The 27,492-nt window shown below is 42.8% G+C and overlaps 1 protein-coding gene across 4 annotated transcripts in view; it reads right to left on the bottom strand.

Moving 5' to 3' along the window:
• Positions 1–27,492, bottom strand: part of PRKCA (protein kinase C alpha) — a 161,066-nt gene that overhangs the window by 130,023 nt on the left and 3,551 nt on the right. Inside the window, exons 1-2 of one of the 4 annotated variants that reach the window (XM_061455282.1) lie at positions 13,718–14,131; positions 10,148–10,179 (exon numbers count right to left, since the gene is read on the bottom strand). In XM_061455282.1, the coding sequence (XP_061311266.1) occupies positions 10,148–10,179; positions 13,718–13,890 (205 nt within the window). In that variant the 5' untranslated portion in view covers positions 13,891–14,131. Of the gene's footprint in view, positions 1–10,147; positions 10,180–13,554; positions 13,580–13,717; positions 14,132–27,492 lie in introns of those variants that run through there. The other 3 variants (XM_061455283.1, XM_061455286.1, XM_061455284.1) reach the window with 3 other exon arrangements.

Here is a 27,492-nt window from a genome sequence, read left to right as displayed (position 1 = left end):
ATAGATCAGGTTTGGGCAAGCAAAGAGCAAGACAAAGAAGCAAATTACCATGAAAAAACCACCACCTTTTTGCCCACTGACATACTGGGGTAAGAATGGAATTTTATTAAGCCTTTATATCTAACTAAATGCACTTTATTCCCCAGGGTCTTCAGACAGTTGCAACAGTTGTGTTTGTCATGAATGTACAATGCAATGGAGGCACCGCAAGAAGTAGTTTAACCTCACACCTGAGGATCCCTCAATAACAGCAAAAGGAATTCTGAGCAGTATCCAAGCATCACAATATTTGAACGAGAATACCCCAAAAAAGTCCATTTTTCTCCCTTTTTTCTGTAATCTTGCAACATTTGTCTCAATTGGCCCATACACAAACAGAAGAGCTGGAAAACATGCACCCCCAGGAGTGCACCTATTGCTTTCAGCTGTGTTCACATCCACTGGTATTAAAGAGAAATTCCATTTTGCAAAAATACATCCAACAGATGCAATTTGTAAAAGCCAATGAGAAGGAAGAAAGGTAAAACTGACATACTGGGAATGCCTTCAAATTTAATTCATTTCAAGTAAAAGTCGGCAAACAAGGTAAGAGCAATCCAAACTCTGACTCATTTTAGGGCACATCACACATCAGCTAACCTGCCATTAAGGAAAAACTTGGAAAAAATTATATATGCCCTTAAAAAATCACTTCTGCGTTAGTTTATTTCCATATTTATTGGAACATGATTGGTTTTTAACACTTCCAACCAAGCTCAGGGCATTGTCAGGCTTCATCTATTCATATTATGAAAATCGGAACAGGAGAAGCTCGAGATGCCCAGAACCTGTCAGCACCTTGGTGACATCTGGCAGGATGTCACCTCCAGACACACAGGAGGTCTGCCTGGATCAAAGCTTGTACCTAGGAAATGGAAAACTAGTTAGGGTAAGACTTAGGGTGGCAGACACTGGGTCTTCACCCAGAGAATCGGGGATGCCATGGAAATACACACAGCGGGATGCAGAAGCAGAAAGAATGACACTGCAGAGACTGCACAAGCAATTACAAGGGGAATCATCCTGCACATCCCAAAAGTTAGTTTCAGCTTCTCTACAGAGGGAACTCGTAAGAATGCAGATCGTGATTACTAACAACAGCGCTTTGGGAAATGAAGAAGCCTTTAAAATCAACCCACTACAACACTCAAACACGCAACAGCGTTCCATAAAGAAAGGTGTATTTCGGTACTCTGTGCCAGAGCAGAAAGATTCACCTTTTCCTTAAGATTAATGACCAATTACTTGAGAACAAAACTACTGTGAAGCAGATTCTGGTTGATGTCCTGGTGAGTAAAACAACAAATTAAAACCCAACACAGAACAGGAGCTGAAAGAAGAAGATTAACTATTCTTCCAACTCATCCCCGTGCATGAGTAATGTTTTGTTTACTGAGGAACTAAAATAGCACATTTAGCACAGAGGTCCAGTTAGAAATGCTAGTCATTTTAAATGAGTGAAATACCTGTGCTTTGAAAAGAGAGCTACATTGGGAATAAATCTTAACACTCCTCAAAATGAGAGCATCTATCTTCAGTCTGTACTTTGTAACGTCTACGTTTCCTACATTTAATGGTAAAATAAGGAAGGACAGTACCTAATCCACTTTTGAGTCAATAATCTTTTCTTTTTTAACCATTACAAGCTTCATTTATCTATACGCAAATGCTTGAACATACAGAATATTATTAGCTTTATATTCAATTCTTTTGATTGAAGCTAAAGAAACAAAAGGGGCAACTGCTGCAACTCTAGTTAAAAATTACAATTTTGGTTTCCAAATATGGGCCATTTCCTTCTCAAAAAGTAAAAAGAAAACAACTTGACAATTATTAGGCAAGGTAATAAAGCCTTAAATGTGTCATCTGAGCTATTTGTATAGATCATTGTCCTGTCATAGATGCTCCTGGCAGTGCCAAAACCTACCTACGTGGCTGTAAATGAAAAGCAAATAATCTTCTAAATCTTGACTGGCCATCATATAAAGACAAGCGTTAATCAGAATTTCACAGCTTCCTTTTAAAAGCCAACAAATGGAGAGCAACAATGACCAAAATTGTATTTTTAGTTTAAAAAGTGTTGTTTCTGTATCAGTCTATGGAAATGTTAAAAACTTTTCTAAGCAAGAGGAGACGGACAACAGTAATAATTCCAGTAAGCTTTTACATTTCCAGGGACACATCCCAGCCTTCTAATAAAGCTCATTTGAGGGAAAGGTTTTTATTACTAAAGACAGCAATGCCATTTCAAAACCTGCACGAAGTCACTGGAAGATATCCGGAAAAAAAAGGCCTGTGTGTCTGCAGCACCTTACACTCCAACTTATATAAATCGGAGAAAGGAACCCAAAAACTTCATGTATATCAAATCATAACCATGAGATCAGGGTGAGCGACAATGAAACCCACAGAAGGATACATACACATGGGTCTGGTTGCCTGACTTACAAGGTAACTAATAGGAACACATTTATGGAAGGCAGTGCTCATACATAGCTGCAACTGGAAAATTAACAGTGGAAAACCAACCCCCCAGCACTCCCAACCTCCAGCCTTCAACCAGCACTGCTGCAATCAGTTTGAATTAGAATGTTCAGCATCTACAAGAACTTAAAAACACTTAAAGGGTAATTCCCGTTATTAATTATACACAAGAGACTCCTTTGCTCCTAGACTTTCATGTTTTCTATGGCAGATGTAAAAGCTGAGGAAATGAACCCAAAATATTTAAGTAACTTATTTTTTTTTACCTTTCACCCTAAAGAGATACAAGCCACAAAGACAAGCTTAGAAGAAATCATTATCAGTGCATCCCAGCAGGGAAATCTGTGCCCTTTATCTTTCTGCAACTTTCTCTCCAACGTTTCATTAAATTCCACTCATGGCATAAATCACATCCGTGAAAATCTTGTATAAAATTAACACCATATGTGCCTGCATATCAGCAGCATCACACCAAAACAGAGGGGAAAATAGAGAATATGCCAAACTTTTATCTTGCCCAGGACTCACACTGGTTTATCTGTCAACTCGGAATGTGCTGTCACTCCCACATGTTTAATTAGAAGCTGAAAAGCTTCACAGAACTACATCCAGGGCACTGGAACAGTCAGTTTCTTTTAACTGGAACACACTGCTGGGATGTCTGAGTGACTTCCAGTAAACAAAACAAAACTTAACATGTTCTAAGTGTGGGAAGGGTGAAGATGGTTTTGTCCTTGAAACTGAATACAAGAAAAAGGCAACAAACTTTTGCTGCAAGATAAGATTTATTTCTATTCCAGCTTTGATAAGCACAATATCAAGCAGGAAATCTTCTAGAGAAACAGAACACAATGGCATATTCCTCTATTGTATGGTCAAGTGCTTTGTTGAGTGACTTGGGTATTGTGCATCTAGAATCACAGAATCATTAGGTTGGAAAAGACCTTTAATATCACTAAGCCCAACTGAACCCAGCACTGCCAAGCCCACCACTAAACCGTGTCCCTAAGCACCACATCTAATAAGTCTTAAATACCTCCAGGGGTGGTGACTCATCCCTGTCTGATGTATAGAATTTTTTTGTGGTGCACATCATCGTAGTAACAGAAAATCCTCACCAACATCCTCCCTCTTCTGACAGGGATGGATGTCCTTTTGTCCCTTCTATACGCAATGATGTCAGGATCAACATATCCCCTCCCCTGCACAGAAGACAATTATTGACAGCATAACCTGAATGTCCACATTATCAAGGAATGCTCCAACAGAACACTTGTGTAAAGAAAGACAGTGTTAAGAACCCGCATAGCCTGCATCTCAGGGGCTTTCTGTCTGATGACCTCCCGGATGAAGATAGGCTGAGAAAGTTGGGGCTGTTCAACCTGGAGAAGAGAAGGCTGCGTGGAGACCTCACAGCAGCCTTCCAGTATCTGAAGGGGGGCTATAGGGGTGCCGGGGAGGGACTATTCATTAGAGACTGTAATGACAGGACAAGGGGTAACGGGTTAAAACTTAAACAGGGGAAGTTTAGATTGGATCTAAGGAGGAAATTCTTTCCTGTTAGGGTGGTGAGGCACTGGAATGGGTTGCCCAGGGAGGTTGTGAATGCTCCATCCCCGGCAGCATTCAGGACGAGGTTGGACGAGGCCTTGGGTGAGATGTTTTAGTGTGAGGTGTCCCTGCCCATGGCAGAGGGGTTAGAACTTGATGATCTTAAGGTCCTTTCCAACCCTAACTATTCTATGATTCTATGAGCTGCAGCGTGATCCATGAACCAAAGATCACTGTGCTGATCTACCTCAGCTCTGTCTGGTACGAGCCAAAGGAATCCACTTTGCATGTTCCACAACCACCCAGCAATGCAAACCAAAGCACTGTGAAAGCAGGGATGATTGGGACACACATTCCAAAGGGCTTTCCCGGTCCGAACCAAGAACTCAATTTGCACTCATTAAGACTGAGGAGTTTTCATGTGTATCAGTGCTGTGCTCAGTAAAAACTTGGTAATTTTCCTGAGATCTCCAAATTCAACTGCAGGGATAGGAACAGAATCTCAACTTATTATCAGGCAATTAACAGGACCGTATTTCCTCATACTACGGGACATTTGTTGCAAAGGAAAGGGAAGGGGCAGCCAAAGGAGGGGAGGAACAAATAAACAAAAGCTGACAAGACAAACACACAACAAGCATCTTATCTGCATGGGTTTAATCTGCATGTCAGATTATCTGCATTAAAAGTTCCTTTGAGGAGTCCACAGACACAGAGTCCACAGATTAAGCTGAGGGCAAAAGGCTGATGGAGAGGACAAAGCTGGCTAGAGGAACCATGGAAACTGTGTGTACACGTAGAATATATGATCCCACATGGGGGGTTTGTTTCCTTTCTAGTACAGATACCTCCAACTCATATGCATGAAAATATATTCCTGAGTCAGCTAATTTAAGTACATCCATACAAAGTTTCCATTCCAAAAGCTGATGGTTCAGTTACATAGGAAGCATCCAGAGTCACAGACAGCAGCTTCCAAGGCATTCATTTCTCAGCCTTTTAGAAACATTGATGTAAACTGTAGCCCATGACTAAGAAGTAATGTAGAAAGCACAAAGAAAAATGCATACATTGTTCAAACTGTGGTCTGCAATATCCGATCTCGCCACAAAAATCATCATGATACAAGAGAGGCAGCTCTGGCATGCAGAGGGGATCTCACTTTCCATCTTATCCACCCTTTGGCAATAACATTTCCAACAAAGGCAGACAGAAAAGCTTTTTATGAGAAGCAACACAGCAATGTAATGCATTTTTCTTTATTAGTTTTTTTTTGGGGGGGGGGTACAAGGGAGGATGAAGATAGGAAAATGAACAAGAAGCTGTTGGTAGGGGTAGCAACTATCAGGATGGAAAATCAAGAACGAAGCCTTGATCCATACACAAGGAAGAATTAATTGTGCTGCTGCTTCTATAAACATGTTAGAAGTGGGGGTTAATGAAAACTGCACATGTCAAGCAGGCCACAAGTGCTCAGAGGGTTCACTGGTTCAAATCTCCAGATCACAGATATAGCAAAACAAAGTTTTTTGGCCACCTCCCTACAGAGAGCTTCAATACAGCATTTTAAATGAAAGTATGGGATTTAAAAAGGCAGCAGCAGCAGCGCTTTCTTTGGTCTTTTCGCTGTAGAACAGAGGTTAAGAACTAGCAGATACAAGATAACACTGAGGAAATGAAGAGATGGAGTGCTGCTTTACTGTGCCATTGTTATGGTATCTGCAATGATGGTATAAAACAATAAAATCCAACCATTTCCAGTTTTAGCGAAGGGGTTACTAGAGATGCCCAGCTAGCACAGAACCAGCCGCGTCAGGAAGGGCCACTGGAGTGACACAAGCTATTCCAAAAAGCTCACCAAGTCGACCTAAGATAAAATTCAACACACAGCAAAAAACAGCCTGAAAAGAAACTGAGGGAAGATAGGAGAAAAGTGGAAAGAGCAGCAGTGGCACGGATTAACTAACATAATAATCTGCTTTAATTGATTTTTAGGTTTTATTTATGTTAAGGAGAAAGCAAAGGTGAAACACTTCCCTAGCTAGCTCTTATCCTGAAGCCAAGGATCTCCTTTATCCACCTCAGCAGACCCTGCAGAAACCATGGGAAAGAGGGAAAACTTGCAGTTAACTACAGACTTTGACCATCTGGGAGAGAACAAACGCTCCAGGTTAAGGGCCTGGAGTTGATCACGTTGATGCTACTGTACCTAAAAATATGTTCACCCCGAGGAACTCACGGAGCCTGCAGAGCTGAACTTAAAACAACCCCTAAACACACGTAAATACACATTCTTCAACGTACATGCTTCACGTCTTGGTGATCCACTATTGCCTGTGCTCTGTTCACCAGAAAAGCTTTGCTCACAAATCAGACAAAGGAACAAGGACAGGGTATACTCAGACTATTAAGAAATGGTATCAAAAGAATGATGAAGCCAAAATTGCACTGAAAAGCTTCCTTAATTTAAAGTCTGCTTTCTTAAAAGAGGAGCTTTCATACCGTGGCAGATTGAAAATGCTTTCAGTTATTCCATTTTTCACATTCCTCTTGCAGTAATTCAGGTGCGCAACAGAGAAAAGCTTTCAGCACTGCAGCCAGCCTGCTGTCCTGCTCGGCAACGTAAGGGAACAAGACAAAGCTGCAGCTCCCTTAACTGATTTTACCATCGTGTTTTCACTACCACAAAGTGAGTCAACAGAAAACAGCAAAACCAAAACTCCTGCTTCAAAAGCACCGTGTTTTAGAACGGTTCATGTCTGTGTAACTGAACAGTAAAACACAAATATCCAACAGCTACACGCAGGAGGCAGTAAGAAATATATCCCTTAGGAGAGAGTTAATCCAGCTGGACTCTTCCAAGTTCATTTTCAAATTCATATACACTACAGACGGGCCCTGACTTCTCACTCTGCTAGATTTTAACCCCAAGCCCTCTCTCTGAAAAACTCATTTCTGATAATGCAGCAGAATTCTACAGCCTCTCCATCAAATAACGTATCACTGCTCCCACTTGGAAACCCAAGTTGCCATTCTGAGTAATTATTTGGTAGTATATACAGTAGATAGCCACTTCACGACACATGCATTAAGAGTGACGGACTACTTAGGATGTGGACTGTCTCTCGCTAAGCATCTGCACAGGAATAATGCAATTGCACCCTGAACTTCTGCTGCATCAAGGGCATTTAAAGTCAGATCAAAACTGAATTTGTCTTTTGCAAATTCATAGGGATCCCATAAAAATAAGGGGAGGGAATTTTGCAAAGCTTTTTTAACAAAATAAATGACAATACTTCTCTTCAATTCTGAATGAGATTATTTCTGACCTCACTGAAATGAGTTATTTCAACGAGAAATAACTCATTTAAATGGGTTTATGCAACGCTGAAGCTGAACATTACAGCAGAAATACAGGCATCAGAATCAGAGAACAAAAATGATTACAGGCAACTGAAAACATGTTCCAAAGCTCAAAGAAAAGGTATTAATGGTCAAAAGAAGATCATTACAATACAGCATTAAGCTTTAATTTTAAAAGAATTTAAACAAAAAATAATGCCTTTCTTTTGAGGGCATCTCTTAAAAATAGAACTAGAACTGCATTTTGTGTGACACTTTTAAAGGAAACTTTCAAAATACAGAGAATACTGTGCAGGCTGCAGTGCTGAATAGCACAGAAACACTCTGGACTCCTGTTTAACTGAAGAATCACTAACACAAACATTCATGGAATAATTGCAGTTTCTTAGAGCAGAAGCATCATTTGAGTTTGATGCATTACTATCACAGACCTTCCCTCTTCCCTTTGGTAACAAAGGCCAGAGGAATTTAAAACAACTTTGGAAATAATAAACCCACCCCGCTCTGAAACCTGCCTGACATCAAGTTTCTGCCTCGCAGGAGATTTTACACCACCTTGAAAACAGAGCTAAAACAGCTTCTTATAATGGAAATTCTGACAGGCCAAGAGCTACAGTAAGAGCTGACACTGTAATAGTCTTTCCTTCCCTTCAGGTCATACTGAAATCTTCAGTTGTCATTCTTCTCTGTAAAGATAGTTGCTTAATTACAGAAACTGGAGGTTTTGCAACCTACCTCCTAGTTTCACACTTTAATTCTTCCTGTTCTCACTAACTCCCATCACTAATTTGTCTTTCCAGCTTCAGCTGGTGGCTTCTTGGAAGCTTCAGAAAGTTGAACAGCAAGAAATGTGATTCAGCTGCTTTAACTTCATCACAGAAGCTTCATTTTTCAAATGTACTGTCCCTAGAGAATGAACTCTGATTTTGATCACAATCAAATCTAATGAACGATGGCAACAATCCCACTACTTCAATTTATCAGTGCACCAACACTAACTCACTACAAACTACCTGAAATTCAAGTACTGCTTAAGAGATTTTTTTGCCTGTGTAAGAAAACAGGCAAGAACAAGTCTCCATCAAAGAGGAAGAGCAGAATCTTGGTCTGATGCAGACAAAAGTCAGGTTTGAACACATTTAGATTCCTAGAAAGTTATCACTTCTGAAGCACTTAAAAATAAATCAAGCTGCTCTACTGCTTTTACTGTGGGTTATGTTCATGCATGGCTTTGGAGAGAAAATGAGACTGAACTCCAATTTTTAGCTACCTTTATAAAGATCAGTCCTCATCAGACAAAACTATCTGTGGCTAAGTCGAATGACAATGGTAGAAGGGACTCTGTCCACAGAATCCAAAATACTGGAAATCAACTGGAATACCAAATTTGGATCCCATCCAATCTGAGGCTCTAGCTGCCTGGCTGGAAGACAGTAGAAAGCCAACACTGTGCAAACTACAAGACTTGAGATAGATAATGTATCATTTAAAAGCAGCTCCAATTAGTTTCTGTATACCAATGGAAATCTGTAATAAACATCTAAATAATTCCTGAAGTCAGAACCACTGAGCTAGCCTGAACGGGACTTAGGAAATGCCATTTCATTAGCAACCAAGGACTAAAACCCTGGTTGCATGCTTACCTTCATAAGGTGTGCAATGTTTTCACTAGATGTGTGTGCCTGCAGGTTGCTACTTGCAGACAGAAAAACATTTCTTGCAACACCTTTAAAAGGCAACATTCTTTTACATTCAGTTTCTCAGCGCGTTAATTGCAAGAAGAACCAACTAACATCAATTTTCACAAGAATACCACAGAATCCATCATTTCTCTAAGTAAAAGCAACATTCAGGATAGTCAAATATGCTCTGAAGCATTAGCAAATAACCATTAGGAATGCAATGAACTAAACAACCAAAAGGCTTGCTAATGAGTGCACGAGGTACATCTGCAGGTGAAATGAGAGGGAAGAAAGTGGGAGAACAACAAGTCTCATCCTTCAGTAAGCATACGACATTGGAAAATAAGACTTGGGTGTGGGGATTAAATGCTAAATAACAGTAAGAATTTACTGAAAACACAGGGTACGTGAGAATGCAGCCCGTCATGCTCTGGCTTTCACACACACAGTTATCCTCCACTACAGCAGCTTTCAATTTCCAAGGTTAGCAGAATGTATTAAACTGGTGATTCTGTGCAAGTGGTTTTTTTTGTAATTGAGTATTACGTAAGGCAGAAAAATGCTGCTTGTCCTAAAGTGGGAGTTCAAACCAAAGGTCCTCCTAAACACACCGCGGATGAGCATTAAAAACAGGGAGTCTGGGTTATGAAAAGAAGCCATATGACTAAAAAGTGAATCCATTTTCCAAGACGCCCACACAGACAAGAGCTTCTGATGTGAAAAATGGTCTCTGCAAAAGCTCAATTGCACAGATTATTTTCAGGAGGAGATAGAATCTGCACCACATGCAGATTATACGACATTTACTGCGATGAGGTTGAAAAACCCCACATTATTCTGCGTTATTACAGTATGAACAATGACTTGATCAATGTATACGAGATAAACACCAAGCATTGCTTAACTCAGTAACCATCTTCCTTTCACATTTACACAGCAGAGATGCTTGATTTTTCCAGGCTAGTTTTCCCTACCTTTAAAACAAGGTACAACAATGTGTGTTAGACAGCAAAGAGTTTGTGGCTTACCTTGGCACTGAAATCCTTGCTTCCCAAATCCCCTGTATAAAACAAGGAAAACAGAAAAGTCTTAGTATGTTTAGTCACAATTTCTTCTCAATGATCTGTAACAACATGAAAATTGCTTCATAGTCAATTACTTCACATTTTGCTAAGACAGCAACAGATCTGAAAACCTCAAACACGGAGCAGCCCACCCATTTCAGAGCACAGAACAATAGCTGTCACCAGCTCTGCAATTTCAGCTGCTGGCAACTCTGTTTTTATTATTATTATTTTACAAGCTATTTTGGATCGACAATTATAATCATCTGCGACTGCTGCATAATATTTCAACTCATTTCATGCCACACGTATACTTAACAGCAATGTAAAACACTCCAAGTTCTAGGAAAGGCATCTACAACAAAGCAGACTTAGTTTTGCAGCCAGATTTGGCGACCGCATGCCAACGGTGTTACGTGGCTCAGCAAGATACCAGTTGCTTGTTGTATGGCAAGGTTTTGCTTGTTTCACTATGAATGAGGAGGGGACAGGCCCAGCAGTTTCACACTGATTATTCTTCCAGCTTCCTTGCTTCATTTCCATAACAAAACACAAACGTGCATGTGATATTATACCAACGAAGCCAGTGACACACAAGCCTTGTATGTGGTATCCAGAGTTCCAACACGTATTATACCTCTGGCAAGTTGCACTGTTGTTGGGTGTATTTATTTATCTTTAACCATTCAGCATTCTCTTTCCACAAGAATAAATATTTTGAGTAGCCTCCCTAGTCAACATTTCTCTGCATTCTCCCTTCTTTGCTGGACGTTTTTCATCTGGAGAGCTGGAACCGCTTAAACTCAAAGGCAAATGAACAAGAGGCATGGACTGGAAGAGCCAGCCAGTAGGCTCTATGCAATTAACAGCGTGAAGATTAATTATTGACTGTGGAAATTGGTTTTAAAAAAATTATCTCAATGATTTTCCCACTTTTTGTTTATTTACTTCAGGCCAAAGCTGAAATTACACAGGTTTGAGCACCTCCATCAATTTCTACACAAAAGTCTCTACGTGCTAGAAGTAGGCCTACTCACTGAATGATCTGGGTTGGAAAGGACCTTAAAGATCACCCAGTTCCAACCCCTGCCATGGGCAGGGACACCTTCCACTAGAGGAGGTTGCTCCAAGCCCCTGTGTCCAACCCGGCCTTGAACACTGCCAGGGATGGGGCAGCCACAGCTTCTCTGGGCACCCTGTGCCAGCGCCTCAGCACCCTCACAGGGAAGAACTTCTGCCTTTTATCTAATGTAAATCTACTCTCAGCTTAAATCCATTCCCCCTTGCTCTATCCCTACATGTCCTTGTAAAAAACCCTACCCAGAAAAGTCCTAATCTAAACGGAAGAAATGTAGCTTAGTTTTGTTACTTGGCAGCACCCACGACTGTACCATACTGGTGCTCTGCTGCTGTTATCTCTTGTCTTCACAAAAGCAAGCAGCACACACTGGAAGTGTGCAAACGTACCTGCAGGGAAGCTGACAGCAGGACCAAGAACACGAAACAGACTTGAGATAAATGTTCATCCTTCTAAACAGACTTATTTGTAAAGAACATTCCTGTATTATCTGCTCTGCAAGCTGAGCCAACCTTCAGGGTTTGAGCTGAATTCATATGCGAACCAGCTGCAGTCCACCCCCTGATCACTTACAGTGTATTTTAAGGAAAAAGTCTTTAAAATACCAACATTTCAGGAACAAAGAGAAAAGGTGTTTAAGGAGATAAGGAGGAACTGAACTATTCTGGCAAATCTCACCCAGTCTAATGTAATCTAAGAAAGAGACTCTATTTGCACAGTTCACTGAAGGGCTGTATTTACTATTCCTTATACCTTAAAGCATATGTTAATTGCCACATGTCATGCTGAAAATAGATGAAGCACTTTTTATGGTGTATGATGCTTATTCAGGAGTTGCGCATCTCCAAATGCAGAAATGAAACTGAAGTTTGAGTTGTCAGATGATGATCTGATGAATGCCAAGAGCTTCCTTAGGCTCACCAGCAAGAGAGGACAGAAGAGCAGAGCCACTCTGCCCACCACCAGTGACAGGACACCCTCTCACCTCCAAATGAATCCTGTCACCTCATGATTCCACTTCATTTTTTGATTGTGCTACTTCTGTGCACAAACACAGCCTGACAATAAGCCTGCAGCGGGTTCACACCTCTCAGTTCATCCTGGTTTAGATTAACTTTGATGCAGTTTCTAAAGGTCTCTCACTTTTACAATCCCAAACTTTGGTGGTTTGTTTTTCATTTTAAAATAGGAAAAAAATAACAGAGAGAAACCAAGAAGTTGTCTTGTTTCTTCCTGTTCCCCACCATCTCATTTTCCTCCCTGACTCTGCAGACAGACAGATTTCAATCACTTCTGGAGTAATCACGGTCTTTCCTTCAGCACGCAAACCGAGAGACACTCAATAAGGAAGGCAAAGGTCTGTGCCCAGACACATTAACACGTGTGAGAAGGGCAAGACACCTGCGGCAGGCACAGAGCCAGCCGGGTGCAGACCCCCGAGAGCCTTCACAACTTTGGCCGAAACAAATCACAGCTCGTTTTCAGCTCGGAAACCTGCAGCGAGAGCTTCAGCAGCAGAGCAGGGCTGGGGCTGAGCCGCAGCTCGGGTAAAGGTGAGGAAGCCTGGGCTGTTTATGTCGCACACCCGCTGAACGTACCAACACTCACCTAAACACAAGGGCACACGCCCGCTCCTCCTGCCCCACGGCCGAGGAGAGCGGCTCGGCCTGCTCCGGCGCCGCAGTCCTGCCCAGAGAGGGCACGGCACCAACCGAGAGGTGCGTGTGTTCCCTAACAGCTTAGTAATAAGGGTGTTGGTAGGAAGTTTTCCTCCCTTCCTCCCCTCTCTTCTAAAAGAAAAACCCTCCCTTTACTAAACACGTACTGTAGCAACAGCGTCCCTGGGCATTCCCGATCTCCCTGCCCTCCCCTCTGCTGCAGGAGGAAATAAAGCCGGCACTGATCTCAAAGTTGACGGCAGGGCTGTAGAAGTTGTGCCACACAGCAACACCCACAGCCTGAAACAGAAAACCCTCCGTCCCCACCGCGGCAGCTGTAACGCTGGCGGGGCTCCCCTTCGCTACCGGGAGGCGGGCACCGGGACGGGGCTTCGCGGGGGAAGCCGAACAGAACCCGGGTCCGGCGGGTGGGACACAAGAGGCACAGCAATACCCGCATGGGCTGTTTGGGGAGCGATGTCCCCAGCGCGGGTCCTCACACCCCGCTGATCCCTGCGGCACCGGCGCTGCCCCCGGCGAGATCAGGGGCTCCCCGAACCCGGGGTGGCCCCTCGAAGGATGCGATCGAGCCGGGGGCAGCGAGGCGATATGGGCTGTGCCAAGCCAGGGCTCACCTGCCCGCCCCGGGCGGAGAGCGGCGGCAGCGGGAGGGGAGCGGAGGGACGGGCGGTCACCGGGACCGGGGCACAGCGCCTGCCCCCGGCGGGGGCATCCCTTAGAGCAGCTCGGGCCCGGGCGGAGGATCGGGGAGAGGAAGGCGCCGGCGGGGTCGCTCACCAGATGAAGTCCGTGCAGTGGCTGCAGAACGTGGGCTGCTTGAAGAAGCGCGCGATGAATTTGTGCTCCTTCACCTCGTGCACGTTCTTCTGCCTCAGGGCTCCCTTGCGAGCGAACCGCCGCGCCGCGTCCGGGGCCGCGCCGGGCTCGGAGCCCGGGAACACGTCGGCCATAGCGCCCTCCTCTTCTCCACCGCCGCCGCCGCCCCCCCTCCTCTCCTGCCGGCAGCCGGCAGTCACCGCCCCGCACAGTCCGCCCCGTCCGGCGGCCGCCGAGGCTCTGGCGAACGGCGGCGCTGGGCGCTGCCTCCGGCTCCCGCGCCTGACGTCGGAGCGGCGCGTAGGGAGCGGGAGGAGGATCCCGGCCCCGGGCCCGCGCCGGCTGCTCCGCCCGCGGGGTGAGCGAACCCCCGGCCGCCGGCGGGGCGGAGCGGAACGGAACGGAACGGCCCCGCTCCGGGCCCGCCCCTGGAGCCTGGGCAGAGGAGGCGGGGGGGGGGGGTGGTGTCAGCACCTGCCGCCTCCCGTCAGCGGCCCTCGCCCCGCCGCATGGGCTCCGCGGGGTCGCAGGGCTGCGCGCACCGCCCCGGGTCTCCGCGCACACGGGTTCCTCGCACGCATTCGCGCGGAGCGGCTCCGTTCCGTGCCTCGCCCGCAGGCAGCAGCTGCCTCCCTTCACACACCCCCCCAGCTCCGGCCATGGAAACTGACACCGCGGCCCTCGGCGGCCGCCGGCCCGCTGCCCCTCGCCGCTGCAGCACCGCCTCCTGCCGCCTTCCCTCCGTGCAGCTGCTGCACCGGGCCCCAGGCACCCCGCCTGCCACCGGCTTCCTGCACCCACCGTCGGGCGGGCTGTTGCACCACAACAGGCAGCGGCGCAGCCCAGGCGCGCTCCTCCTCAAACCTTTCCGCTTCCTGCACCTCGCAAACCCAAAAGCACGCGTGCAGACGGTGTCCGGGGCCGCTCCGAACAGCCGCACATCACACACCACCACCAGGCGGTCCAGGGAAGAGTGGCCTCACCCTCGCACCCCACTTACCTTTAATTTACCCTCAATTAAATGTGTAGGAAACACGCAGCAAGACTTTCCCACCAGTTCAGCCATCCAACACAAGCACAAAAGGCCTTTACTGTGTTTTTATGCATCACACCAACAATGTAATAAAGTATTCTATAAGATAATGTATCATGAGATCTATTATTCATCTTTGTCTATTCACGTAACACATGAAATGGTCACAAGTCTCTGGAGACAGAAACATTATCTGCCTGTGGCACACCTACATCCTCATACAGCAATCTCTACAGGATCTCTACAGGTTCAGAAAAACACCACATAAAACATGACTGCATTAACATAAAACCACAATATCTGCCTCAAATAAAGAAAACAAGGGCTAATCGTATATTTTTATCATGTTTTTAACAAGTGTTATTCCCATGCCTACAAGTCTTTACCTCTGGGAAACATGCACATTAAAAGCTTTCTACCCCTATATATCACGGCAATAGACTCACAAGTCTGTCTGTGTAAGCACATGTAGTGTGTTTTATTTCACAAGAATGAGAGCAAGCTAATTAAGTCAAATTAAGTCTATATTTTCCTGATGGGAGAAGTGCACATGGATATTTACCACAGAACAGAAACAACTCCTTACACACTATTTTACTCTTGCTTTTAAAACCTAGTGCCAGCCCAGCCAAACAGGCAAGTCCATGGTATTTCATCAAATAACTGATGACAGGGTTAACCCCTTTAAGCTTTATTCTTAACCTATAGAATCAAAGCAGGTGCCCTATAAACTGTTTCCATATGCCTGTGCTTCATGGACTATTATTTTACAAGCAAGTGCTTTTAAATTTGATCTGAAAATAAAAAAAAAATAGAAACGTTTTTTATTTGGTTTCTACCTATTCTACACACTTCAAATCTCGTATTCCTCTCCTGAGGAAATGGATTTTTCTTGCCTTAATTAACTTATGCCAAAGCATGAAGAGCACTAAGAAACATTTTGTTCTCTCATTAAGTGTTCTATCAAGAAATATGGAATGTATTTAGTTCCATCCCTTTAGTGCTGGATTACAAACAGCTATTGAAACTGGAGATTCTGAACCACACGCAACTCGCATTACATCAGATTTGGGGTAATCTCTGTATTTGGTTATTCCTTAAAATCTCACAAACCTGCTGAATCATCTTGGATTCCTGTTTCTTTCCTGAGAGTAACCCTGCTCAAGATTCATCCACTGAAACATAGTCGAGTTGTCAGGTCCAGGCTCTTAGTTCCAGCACCAGGAAATTGTTAGGCCCCGGGGAAGAGCCAGACAACACCAGTCGTGACATACCACGATCACATTAGGATCACTCTGCCTCTATAAAGCAACCGTTTTATCTCAAACCTAATGATGATTTGTGCATTGTGATTATACACATCAGCCAAGAGAAAAAATCTGTTATGTCTGCATCAGTGCTCTGACGAGCATGTAAACCACTACCACACAATCATCCCTGACAGCATATAACTCCTCTTACTGCTGTATTTCGAATACATACCACTTACACAGTGCTTTTTTGTAGCTATATATATATTAATCTTGTCTTATATCCTTATATTCAAATGTCAAGAATTGTCACGATGACCAAGATACTACAAGGAGATACTGTGTTCCATTCACCAGGCCCTTCTGGTACTTGCTATTGTAATATTAGCATCCTCTTGCTGGGAGGCTTTTAATTGCTTAGCCACCCATTTTTCCTACTCTGCACTCAGGTCCTGTGGGTGATGCTGCTCCTTCCTCTACACATTACTGGAGGAAAGATGTCTGCCACCTCTTCTGAGGACACACATTCCCCACCAGCAGCCCATGACTTGTTCTTTAGCTTAGGGTAGTGTTTGCAATTTGTTTCTGATTCAGGCCATGTGGACAAGGAGTCAGCATGATTGTTGTTTGTGTTCAGGTTATTAAATCAGAGCACCAGCTTTTCCAGTCTCCTGGCAAGCAGCTTCAGTATTCCTGACTCCAAAGTGCCATTTACAGGGTCTTGTGATGATAAATTTACTCCTATATGAATATGTGGATAATCTCCTAGAGAGTTCTTCCCCCATAGAAATTCCCATTGGATGGCTAATGAGGTTTTTTCTCTGAAGAATCTGATTACTGCTGTGACAAGCATAACTTCTCAAGCCTGTTCTATATTTGCATCAATACCATGCCAGGTCTGTAAGTGCAAGCATCTGTGTTCATTCTGAAAGAGGCTTCTCAGTCATTCTGCTGCCTGTGAAATGCCTTCTCTTTTTACTCATCTGCTGGGTCAGCATGTTACTGCTTGTATCATTTTTGGATCAAAAAGCAATAAAAAAGTGTCTCCTTCCTAAAGGAAAAGTGTCTGGATTGTTCTGGCCCTATTCACGTGTGCTGCACTGCGTCAACTCAAAGACAAAGCCAAGGAGAACACCTTTATCAAGTTCTTTGGCAGTTGTGGCCCTCTTTTATTATTTCCTGCTTGTGAGAAATACTCAACAAACAGGAGTCACTTCCTGCTTGAGACCTATAAGGAAGTCCACAACCTAATTTCTCCTCACATTTCAAAGCAAATTACAACCACTTCCTTTTCTAGAGAGTTATCAGAGCAAATAGCTATTTCCCAAATCCCCTTTAGGAAGGATAACGTGATCGTTGCAAACCTGCTGCCTGAAAATGATTTGCTTCACTCAGTCTCATTTTCCAAAGGAATTTCCATACAGTCAGGTTATGAGGCATTTCTACCAGGAATACTGATTTGCCATAATGAAGTCAAAAGCAATTATCAGCTTCCACTAATAGAAGGACTTCAGAGTAGGAATTCAGACGCCAGGTTTTCCTGATGTCTTTGTCCATGCAGCACATACTTTGTTTGAAATCACCTATAGAGTTCAGTATTGAAGCTCCCGTTCATAAGTTTGTCATGTTTTGACCAGTAATTATGGGATAATGCCCACTACTCCTATGGGTTTTCCTGGTCCTACCACACTTTATTAACACACTGTTTGTTGTTTTCACCCAGACACTTTGGCAACAATATTTCCTAAAGGTTTCCCTCAGAAAAAGGAAGGATGTCCCAAATATATATATATATTATAATATATATATATTATAAATAAACACACTTGTGTATTTGTATGTCTGTTGTCCCAGTGGTGAGAAGGAGGTAGAAATGTTTTGTCTCTGTGTATCAACACCAGTTTCTGCATCTTTTTGTGTCTTTCTTCATCTGTGCGCTTACAGTCTGCACAACTCTACCTGTGTCTCTGTATTCACACTCATTCTCTGCCCTTTTCCCCTCAAAGTTACCCAGATTGCAGGTTGGGAAATACTGGGTTATTAGATTTGATTAGTAAATTATCCCGCAGACAGCTTGCTTGCACACAGTAGTGCTAATGTGAAAGCCTGAATGTATGTATTAAACTATGGTAAAAAAGAAGACTAAGTGCAGAAGAAAAGCCCTATGAGAAATGAAATATCACAGAAAAATATATTTCGGAGAAAACCTGCTGGAAAAAAACTGGTATCTTATAATAACTAATAACTAATACCATAATAACTAAACATCTAATAGTAACTAATCATTTGCCAGGGTTGAAATTGCAGATCATTGAGACGTCCTAATCAGAAAAATCCTGTCTCCCTTTGTGACATGTAAATGATGCCATTATTCCAACTCGAGTTTTCTGGAAATTGGTGCCAACCCTATTCCTCCTGCAGACAGCTTGTAGCTGCCTCTGAATTATTCTCACAGCAGTTCTCCATCGAATTGGAAATAAATGGCTGATGATATACAGAACGTTGCATGTAAATACATCTTTTTTCAGTATCAGTGTTCTCATCAGAATAGTGAGTGACAACCTATTGCTTTCTTTTCTTATATTTCAGGGGTATTAGGAGCACAGTAAAATATTTCCTAGTTTTATAGCTGAATCAGAGCTTGAATGCTGTTCTGCACTGAAATGCGATGGGGGTCCTTTGGGATGTTTCATGAGGTTTTTTCTCTTTCTAGATTGTATAAATAAGCATCTCTGCCTCAGCTGGAGGATTTGCTATCACTGTTGTTTTGCAGCTTTTGTCCTTCCCACCAGCAATCACTCTGGAAACTTTTGAACATCTCTACCGAAAAGCAATTCACATTCCTTTGAGTGCATCAGACCAATTCTCTTGTGTAGGCAAGTTTTCAGTCTTTAACTGTATATGGAAAAAAAGGCAGACTCAAACTTTGAAATACGAACGAAGCACTGAGAGGACGCAGAAGAAAGAACAAACCTCTCTTGTACCAACTGAACAAGGGAGCCTTTATTATTTATTCAGGGAAACATGGCACACAGATTTGTAAGAAACAAAGTAGGTGGGTTTTGCCAGAGACAACTGAATCCCAGGAGAACCAAACACAGGAAGCCAGTGCTGGTGCAGGATGGTTCCACTGGCTCAGGGCAGCGAGGAGGCCTGGGAGAGACCAACAGTGGGTGTTACTAACCACAGACCTCAGGCAATGCTCAGAAAGTGAGAGATTCTTAGGAGGAAGTACCATACCTGCTTGCCCTTTTCTCACTTCTTCTTAGGTGTGTGCCTGTGGTCCCTGTTACAGACAAACTGCTCGAGATGGGTTAGATGGGCCCTGCCTGAACCAGCATCAGCACTTCTGTGGCCTTCCTTTTTTAATGTAATTAAAAAGGATATGTGAGATAGCACTACCAGTTGATGAAAAGTTACCCTCCAAACACTGTTTTCCCAGTCTTTTTACATTAAAAGGATGAGCTAACATGGAGGGTTTAATTCTGCAGGTAAAAGGAACTGCATACACATCTATAGGCGATCCCCTGAAGAGTAAAATATGTCTACCAAAAACCGGTTGGGATAGCAGAGTCACTAAGCCATTCTGAAGCCTTTTCCTGATAGCCTGATGGACTTTCCAGTGCGCTTTTCTGGCACTAAACTGACAAAGAGTAAATTACGTTATACTGCTTGTTTGCTGGAAAACACCCATTTTGGAATACCAGCACGACTAGCACTAGGTAGCTCCGTATCTATCTGCTATCTATCTGTCTATGGAGCTATCTGCTATGCCTGGATGGCATAGCAGGACAGCACGTACAGTTTCCTTATGCTAGTCATGGGCCATATCATCCCACTGGCACTGAAGTCAAAGTGCACTCTAAAATCTAAGTGCACCACTGCAATATGAACAGAAAGTGGTATATTTTATTTACCATATTCCAACATAGCTTCTATTGAAAGGGATGACAATTTTGCAAGAGTAAGCTGAGTTGAATTTTGCCATATGAAGCTGAAGTGTAAACAGGCATTATATATATTGTACTTGAAATTACTTTTGACAGCTGAATACCATTTACCACAGATACAAGAAATAGTAACTTTCATGTTGCATTTGAATTATTCTAGAGAATAGATGAGAGAGGCAAACAAAATCGTATCAGCTGGAATATACACGATATTCACTCCTCCTTTTGTGCCACCATTATATTATGACATGTTGACGCAGAGAAAGCAGAGCACCATTTTCAATGGTCTGATTTCCAATTACACCACGTCCGTCTGTGCTCTACACAAGTGTTTACACTTATGGAAACACTAATAACTGAAATGACAAGAGTTTGGCTGGACAAACACAGCTTTAAAATGTTTGTTTGCTTTAGAACTGAGAAGAGAAAACACTGACGCACAAAACCAAGCTGACACTAATTTCACAAACACCATTTCAAAACCCCAAAGTGGCAGTTAACTGAAAGATGAAGCCTGGAAAACCTCTCTGCCACAGAGATGTAACACGAGGAAGGATTCTGTTTCTTAGCATTTAAGTCATTCGACTCCCCACTGGAATTTTCATTTTCCAAAAATCCCAAGAATCTGTCCTTTAATGACAGTACTGACTATTTTTGGTCCTTTAATCCAGTATTGTGGATTAAAGACTGGAAAGATTAGCAGACTAATACATATCATAACAAGGGAACATCTCCTTAGGTTGCACTAAGAAGTCTCATGTTCCCATTCCGTTTCACAAGGCATGATGACCTTAATAGCCCAAACTGCTGTTTGTATGTGAAGAAAATGCTACAGATGCTTAAAATGCTTTTGTTCCAGAAAACGTAATTTTAACACTGAGACATTTCCCCTGCAATGCTGCTGAGGAAAAAAACCTGGGGCAACATTCGGCATGTGCAAGTGCCAATGGAATTTGCTCCAGAGGTATTGTGTCTGACACCGAAAGAGGAGAGATTTAGATTAGATACAAGGAAGATATATGCCTTTCCCTGTGAGGGTGCTGAGGCGCTGGCACAGGGTGCCCAGAGAAGCTGTGGCTGCCCCATCCCTGGCAGTGTTCAAGGCCAGGTTGGACACGGGGGCTTGGAGCAAGCTGCTCTAGAGGAAGGTGTCCCTGCCCGTGGCAGGGGTTGGAACTGGATGAGCTTTAAAGTCCCTTCCATCTGAAACCAGTCTGGGATTCCTTGACTGTGTCACGTCTGTGAGACAAGAGCGAGGCAGCTTGCTTTCTGCACATTTTCAACTTGTATCGTAAATATTTTGCACTTTGTAGAGTACTTGGGATCTGTTCTTTCCAAAACATCTGGGCTTCTCTTTTCAAAACTTAGATTTACAAGAATGTCACTGATATCAGTTCTGGCAATGCTTGAATGATTGCAACCCTATTTCATTCTGTTGCCAAAATGCTGGCAGCATCTTTGTGTCTCCCTGTGCAGTGAAAAATCTCCATGTGCCATGAGTACAGGGATCGGTGATAGCTATTTTTGTTATTTTCACATAAAATTACAAAATAAATGCAAAGCTCCAACAAAACCCTGGCTGAATCCTGATGCAGATTACAATGCTAGAATCAGAACTTTCAGAGGTACACACACATGTGGGGATGGTCAGAGCAGCTGAGAGGCTTTCTGGAAACTGAAAGAGCGAGCTGCATTTTCCAAAGAAGCCAATATACCAAAAATGTATTTTAATAAAGTGAGCTCTCTAAAAACCATGGCCTTCATTTAGTTGTCTAAATAGAATTTGAGCCCTTCTGAAAACCTGATTCCAGTTACTGATACTGGCCCCTTCAGAATCTGCTTCCTCTTAGAAAGGCTTCGCCCTGGATTTATTGCTGGAGATTAGAGGCTGTCACAAAGGGAAATCAGTTTAGCAAGATCTCCCTCCTCTCTAATGGTCCCCACTATAAAAGTACCATATTCTGTGTTACAGTGGGAGTCTATTAACAGGATCCAGATGCAGAATAATGCTATGTCACGAGCATCAGCCACAGGCCACCTCGGCAGAGGTGTCTGAGGAGCTTCAGCAGCAGTGTGATTTTTCTAGCAAAATCACTCCAGACAAACCGATCTTCTCTATTGCGTTAGCCCTAAACTCATCCACTCCTGTTTAAATATTCAAGAACACTCCTAAAAATCAGCCTGTAAAAGTCAATGGCCTTCCTTCTGGATCCCACATTTTGTGACATTTTTAGTCCCAAGGCTACATTTTTAGCTTTTTCAGGCTTGTCAATCAACAGTGAAGTGAGGAATTCCGCTTGTTGGAGTACACTTGCTAAGAACAGCAGATTAAAAAGACATGAGGAAAAGTCAGAATCAACCATTTGTGTTGAGTAATAAAGATTGGGGAAAAAATCCTAATCCTCTCCTTTTGTTAATTGCATATAAATGGATTCAAATCATGCATAAAAACATTGATAAAGTCCCATTTAAAAAAGCCCCAAATGAAGCCAGTGACAATACTTGCGCTGGCTTGGGAAGGTTTTGGGTTAGACCGTAAGGGAGATCAGTATCTACTGTTTGATTACACTGTACAGGAGCTGAATCACAAAGAAGGTAAATTTATTCATCTGGAACACTCTGGACTTCTGCCCAGAAAGAATTTAACAGATGATATCCACGGGTTAATAGAGATCATAGGACCTATCTAAATCGACGCTGTCGATTTGTTAGATGATCCCAATGGATGCCTCTGACACAGCCAAATACATCAATTCTAAGCTGATTTTAGACACATACACTTTTCAATGAAGTTTTTAACGTGGATGAATATACCAAAAGCTTTCCTGCTTGTTAATCCTCTTATCCATCATTTGGGAAAACCAAAGAAGGCAGTGAATAAATCTGGTGGTAGCTGGGCTTTCTGACAGCATCATGGGCGCATGCCAAGGGAGGCACAGGCAAGTGAAGAGTGTTCTCATTTTCCCTGAGAAATCCTTTATTGTGAGGGATGGAGTCATTCTAGGATGACAGCTAGCAAGGATTGCTCGGCTGGATCACAAAGTGGTAAAATGCCAATGACAGTTCTGTTGTGCTGAAAGTGTAAAGTGCATTCCTGCAGCACACGCTTCCCTTGGAGAGCCTGCATCAGCTCCTGACCAGCTCTGAACTCTCCCCAGCTTGTAAACAAGATGACAACCTGAGGCAATACATATACATACATAGAAATTAAAAACCCCAAGGCCAGATGCTGCTTTCACAGCATGTGGCATTTGGTTTAAAAGGAAGCAGAAGGATAATAATGAAGATAATCCTGAAAAGTTTGTTTCAAGCTTGATGAGAAAAAGAACAGTTTGGCTTGAGCTTGGAGAGCACCCTGTCTTTACTGACCTTGCCATTATGCTGGCTGGCTGCTTCCTTGAGTGCAGTTGTTTATCTCTACATCTCTGCTGAGGGAAAAGGCAAAAAGGTGGGACAAGGCAGAGAAGGGTGAGAAGGTCTGTGTCCTTACTCTGCTTTTATGTCGGCATCTCAAAAGTTGTCCCTCGCAGATCTGTTCACTGTAGATTCAAACTCTCAGAGAGAATAATTTTCCCCCAAGGCTTCATAATGTAACATTCCCCATGAAGAAATGTAACAGAGGATTTTTTAGACGGGGTTTTGATAAATTTACCAGAGGAACAGACTGTTTCACAATATTTAGGTCGCAGTAGGACTGCAAGAGAGATTCTCTGGATTTTCTGTGCAGGAAATGAGAAGGCGGAGAGGGGGAAGGAGATTTCAAGTGCTCTCTGGTTTTGTACACTGTGAGTTTAATGTGTGTGAAAACCAGAACACCTTCATGCCTCTCTCTGTGAGAGAATCTAGGCCTGCTATAACCCAGAGAATTTGTTAATGCCAGCCCTCTGATACCTCAGATTAATGCAGGATTGGGTATTTTCATACTACGCTTCCTGTAAACTGGTGGGTGCTTAAAAGTGATTTAAAGTCTAGGACTAAAATGAGAATTATTTTACTGACTTCAGATAAGACATCCTGAAACATCAGTGCCAACAAGCACTGCAGTTTCCCCCTAAAATATGTTCCTAAGTGAAAATAATCTTTACTTATGTCACCAAGACATAAGGTTCTTTCAGGTCACTGTCTTGTTACTGTGTGCTTACTTCCAACATCTCCAAACACATGATATAGAAACCTTCATTGGAAAATAATACACTGCAAATGGATCTCGGCTTCTGGCTGGCTATTATTATTTTGCTCATAATAATATACCTGCAAACCATCTATGCATTAAACATGAAATGCAGGTGATATAAAACAAGTCAAAATGGTCTCAACTTGTCCAGAACCAAAAGCAATTCTTTTTATTGGAGGCTAAAAATGACTCAGTTTACCTTCTTACTTTTTGTTATCTCTTTGGTGCAATGGAGCACTCACTTCAATATTGGATGTGTTGAGTAGAGGTGATAAAAATGTTTGTGCAGTGCATAAATAAACTTTGAACAAATATTAATAGAACTATCTTGGCAACATGAAGGCTAATGATTGGACCCATGACTTAACACCTGCTCCCACAGAGGAACATGGATACGTCCGTTCGCCATCTGGCCATCACCTCTTCATACTCCCGAGGAGAAATGGGTGTACACATGAAAACCCAGCAGCTGACACGTGAAACAAAAGGAACAAAAGGAATCTGAATATCTTATCTTTGCAGTAAAAAGACATGATTGTTGGTCCAAGTACAGTCCCAAGGCCAGCGTTCATGTCAGAAAGAGTGCCTCAGCAAGCAAGTGCTGGCACATAAGGGAGAAATGCATTCAGGCCTCTCTTCAATATTCTCCCTCAGTGTCCCTAATTAATACATTCCTGTGGATTTGAGAAACACCTGCACCTTAAACTGCCTGTGTCGTACATTTTCTGGTTGGAAAACAGCCACAAAATCTTGAGAATGGTGAGTAATGCAGCCCTGACACTTGTTTTTGGAAGGAGAGGCTGCAGGAAGCCTGTGGCAGGATAGGAGGTGTGACCTACCCTACGCTATCAGGAAAATTACTGCATCAACTGGAGGAGCAGAAAAACAGATTAGAGGAAGGACATAAGGTCTGGCTCATTAGCTGAGGAACTGTTACCTCGCACTGACCTTCAGGCTGTCTTGTTCTTGCACACTTTTTGCATATCTCCTGGAGAGACCAATTCCTGTCTGAAAGTCTTTGTCTACCTTATTATTTTGTGTCCTGATTATTCAATGTCTTTTCCTATTGCCATGGCAGCTCCAGTTGACCCCGGTGTCAATGAATGCTGCTGCCGAATAGACTGGTTTTCATCATAACTTTTCTTTTAGCACCCCTTTTGCTCCTTCGCTTCCCTATGACACTTTCACTTCACTTCTAAGGCCTTTGCTGGCTTATCCTCTTCCTCTCTCTTACTCCTTAGTGAAACCATGCTGATTGGCCAGTGATGCTGGTCTTCATCATTTAATTGCTGTCTTTGCAAACACACTCTCCTGATCTCTGCTATGCTGCCCTTTGTATTTTTGTCTGGGCAGGATTACTTCTGCAAAGCCAGTTTGTTCACACCCCTCCTGCATATTCTCTTTTCAGGTGATGCTAGCACGAACCCAGGTAACAACTAGACTGCTGTGATACTGATACTCTGTGTATCGCCCTAGCTGACATCATCTCAGGGTGTTCTCACACTATGTGCTCTGCTTGTAGCTACCATTTCTCGTGATAGTATTTATGTGTTCACTAATGAAATGAAATTTGCTTCATGATTTGGTTTTATAGGAGCTATAATACTAAATAGCACATGTGCTAAAGGAGTGGGTTGGATTTGATGGAAAATTAGATGATATATATAATTGCATATTATCACCAAATACAGAAAGAACTGGGTTGGTTTGCTCGTGCTTTGCCAGGGTGATTCCATACAATAATAATTATGTCTTCTCCGGTTAATGGAAAAGACACAGCTATTTGTAATATACACTTTCATGTTTGCATTGCAGAGAAATACATTTGCAGAAAGAATCACAATATTGGCAGTTATTATGCAGTTATGTGAAATGCATACTTAAATATTCATTCCTCTCAAATCCACACACAATTACTCAGTTTTGCTTCCAATTTTAACAGCAGTAAAGTCATCACACACAAAATCTATGGAAAAATTCATGTGTATGTAATTTAACCCCTTTTTCCCCTCCTCTTCTTCAAGTACAATAGAAAACTTTTCAGTTCACGTTTACACCTGTATGGTACATGGTAGAGTACGTTCTGCCATCTGCTGAGCACAGTGAGAAATGCTCGTATGGTCAATGTTGAAATGGATAAAATTGTGCCCATTTATTCCTGGGCTGTTTTAAACATAGAAAAGAATGTAATCAAAGTAGCAGGCGGACCTGAGGATGGATTTAAACCAGAGGCAAGAAAGTTCATTACAGAACTGCAGTCTGTTGGGAAGGGAAAAGATAGTTGTGAAATTTTGCAGAGGAAGAGAAGAGGAAGAAGCAGGCTGGGACAAATGGGAAAATAATCAGATGTAGACACAGAAAATGAAATCAGGGCTTCTTTTCTGCTGATTTAGCAGTGGAACTCTGCCCTTTGGCACTCTGTATTTGGTAAATAGTCTGAGCAGGACATTGCAGCATTGACTTTCAGAGAAGATTAGTGTGTTCCTGATCGCTTAATAATGTTGCTAAGAAGTGTGTTTTAAGTGGAAACAGAGAAACTTTCTAAAACAAAAATAAACAAACTATTTCAGATCACAGCAGTAAGAGTTTGACATAACCTAGCTGCTCGTTAGAGCTTCAAATGTCCCTCACTCCCCCTCACAGGCTGTGAGTCAGCAGGGGAGGAGGATACTGAGATTAGAAACACCAAACTGCGGAACAATGATTACACAAATGTTATTTTGGTTGCACTTCAGATGCTCCTGCAGTTAAAAATCTGCTAAATTAGGAGAACTGCAGTGATCAGAACCTCAGCTGGTACCTGTGGAGTTTTGACTCGATAATCCCAAACTGCAGCGCCAAACCTAATACCCAAAAATATGATTGAAGTCTGACTGCCTTGTCACACATAAGCACTGTCCAGAATCCCTACTTCACTTTCCCTGCAGCACTGGTGTTGTGAGCACTGTCTCTGCTGTTTTTAGCTATCTGTTAGTTGAAACATGCTCATTGATGATGTAAGTCTGTTCAAACAGGGCCCTGAAGCCTGAAATTTCAGGTCAGGTCTAATGTAATATAAACTGGCATGAAGCTGGTATCATCAGTTATGATGAGGCATATGACAATATAAGTGTCACTCCAACAATTATTATTTTGCCTTAAATAGATTTTGTTAAAACTCTCAGGAATCATAGAAATACATGCTCAAATGATAAAACAAGAGTTTCTTGGTGACAGTTCTATCTGATCCAATGTCATATTCCAAATATCCTCATTCTCTAAAGATATTGGGAAGATAATACTGTTTTTTTTCAAAACGTGATGGTTTTGAAAACACGAGATGCTCTGCA

Source organism: Pezoporus flaviventris, unplaced genomic scaffold (genome assembly GCF_033815535.1).
Source record: "Pezoporus flaviventris isolate CSIRO_AGI_PZ_B2104156 unplaced genomic scaffold, CSIRO_AGI_Pfla_v1 ptg000020l, whole genome shotgun sequence".
Lineage (NCBI taxonomy): Eukaryota > Metazoa > Chordata > Aves > Psittaciformes > Psittacidae > Pezoporus > Pezoporus flaviventris.
Note: the sequence above shows the minus strand (reverse complement) of the source record. Positions and strands in the feature narration are given on the sequence as shown.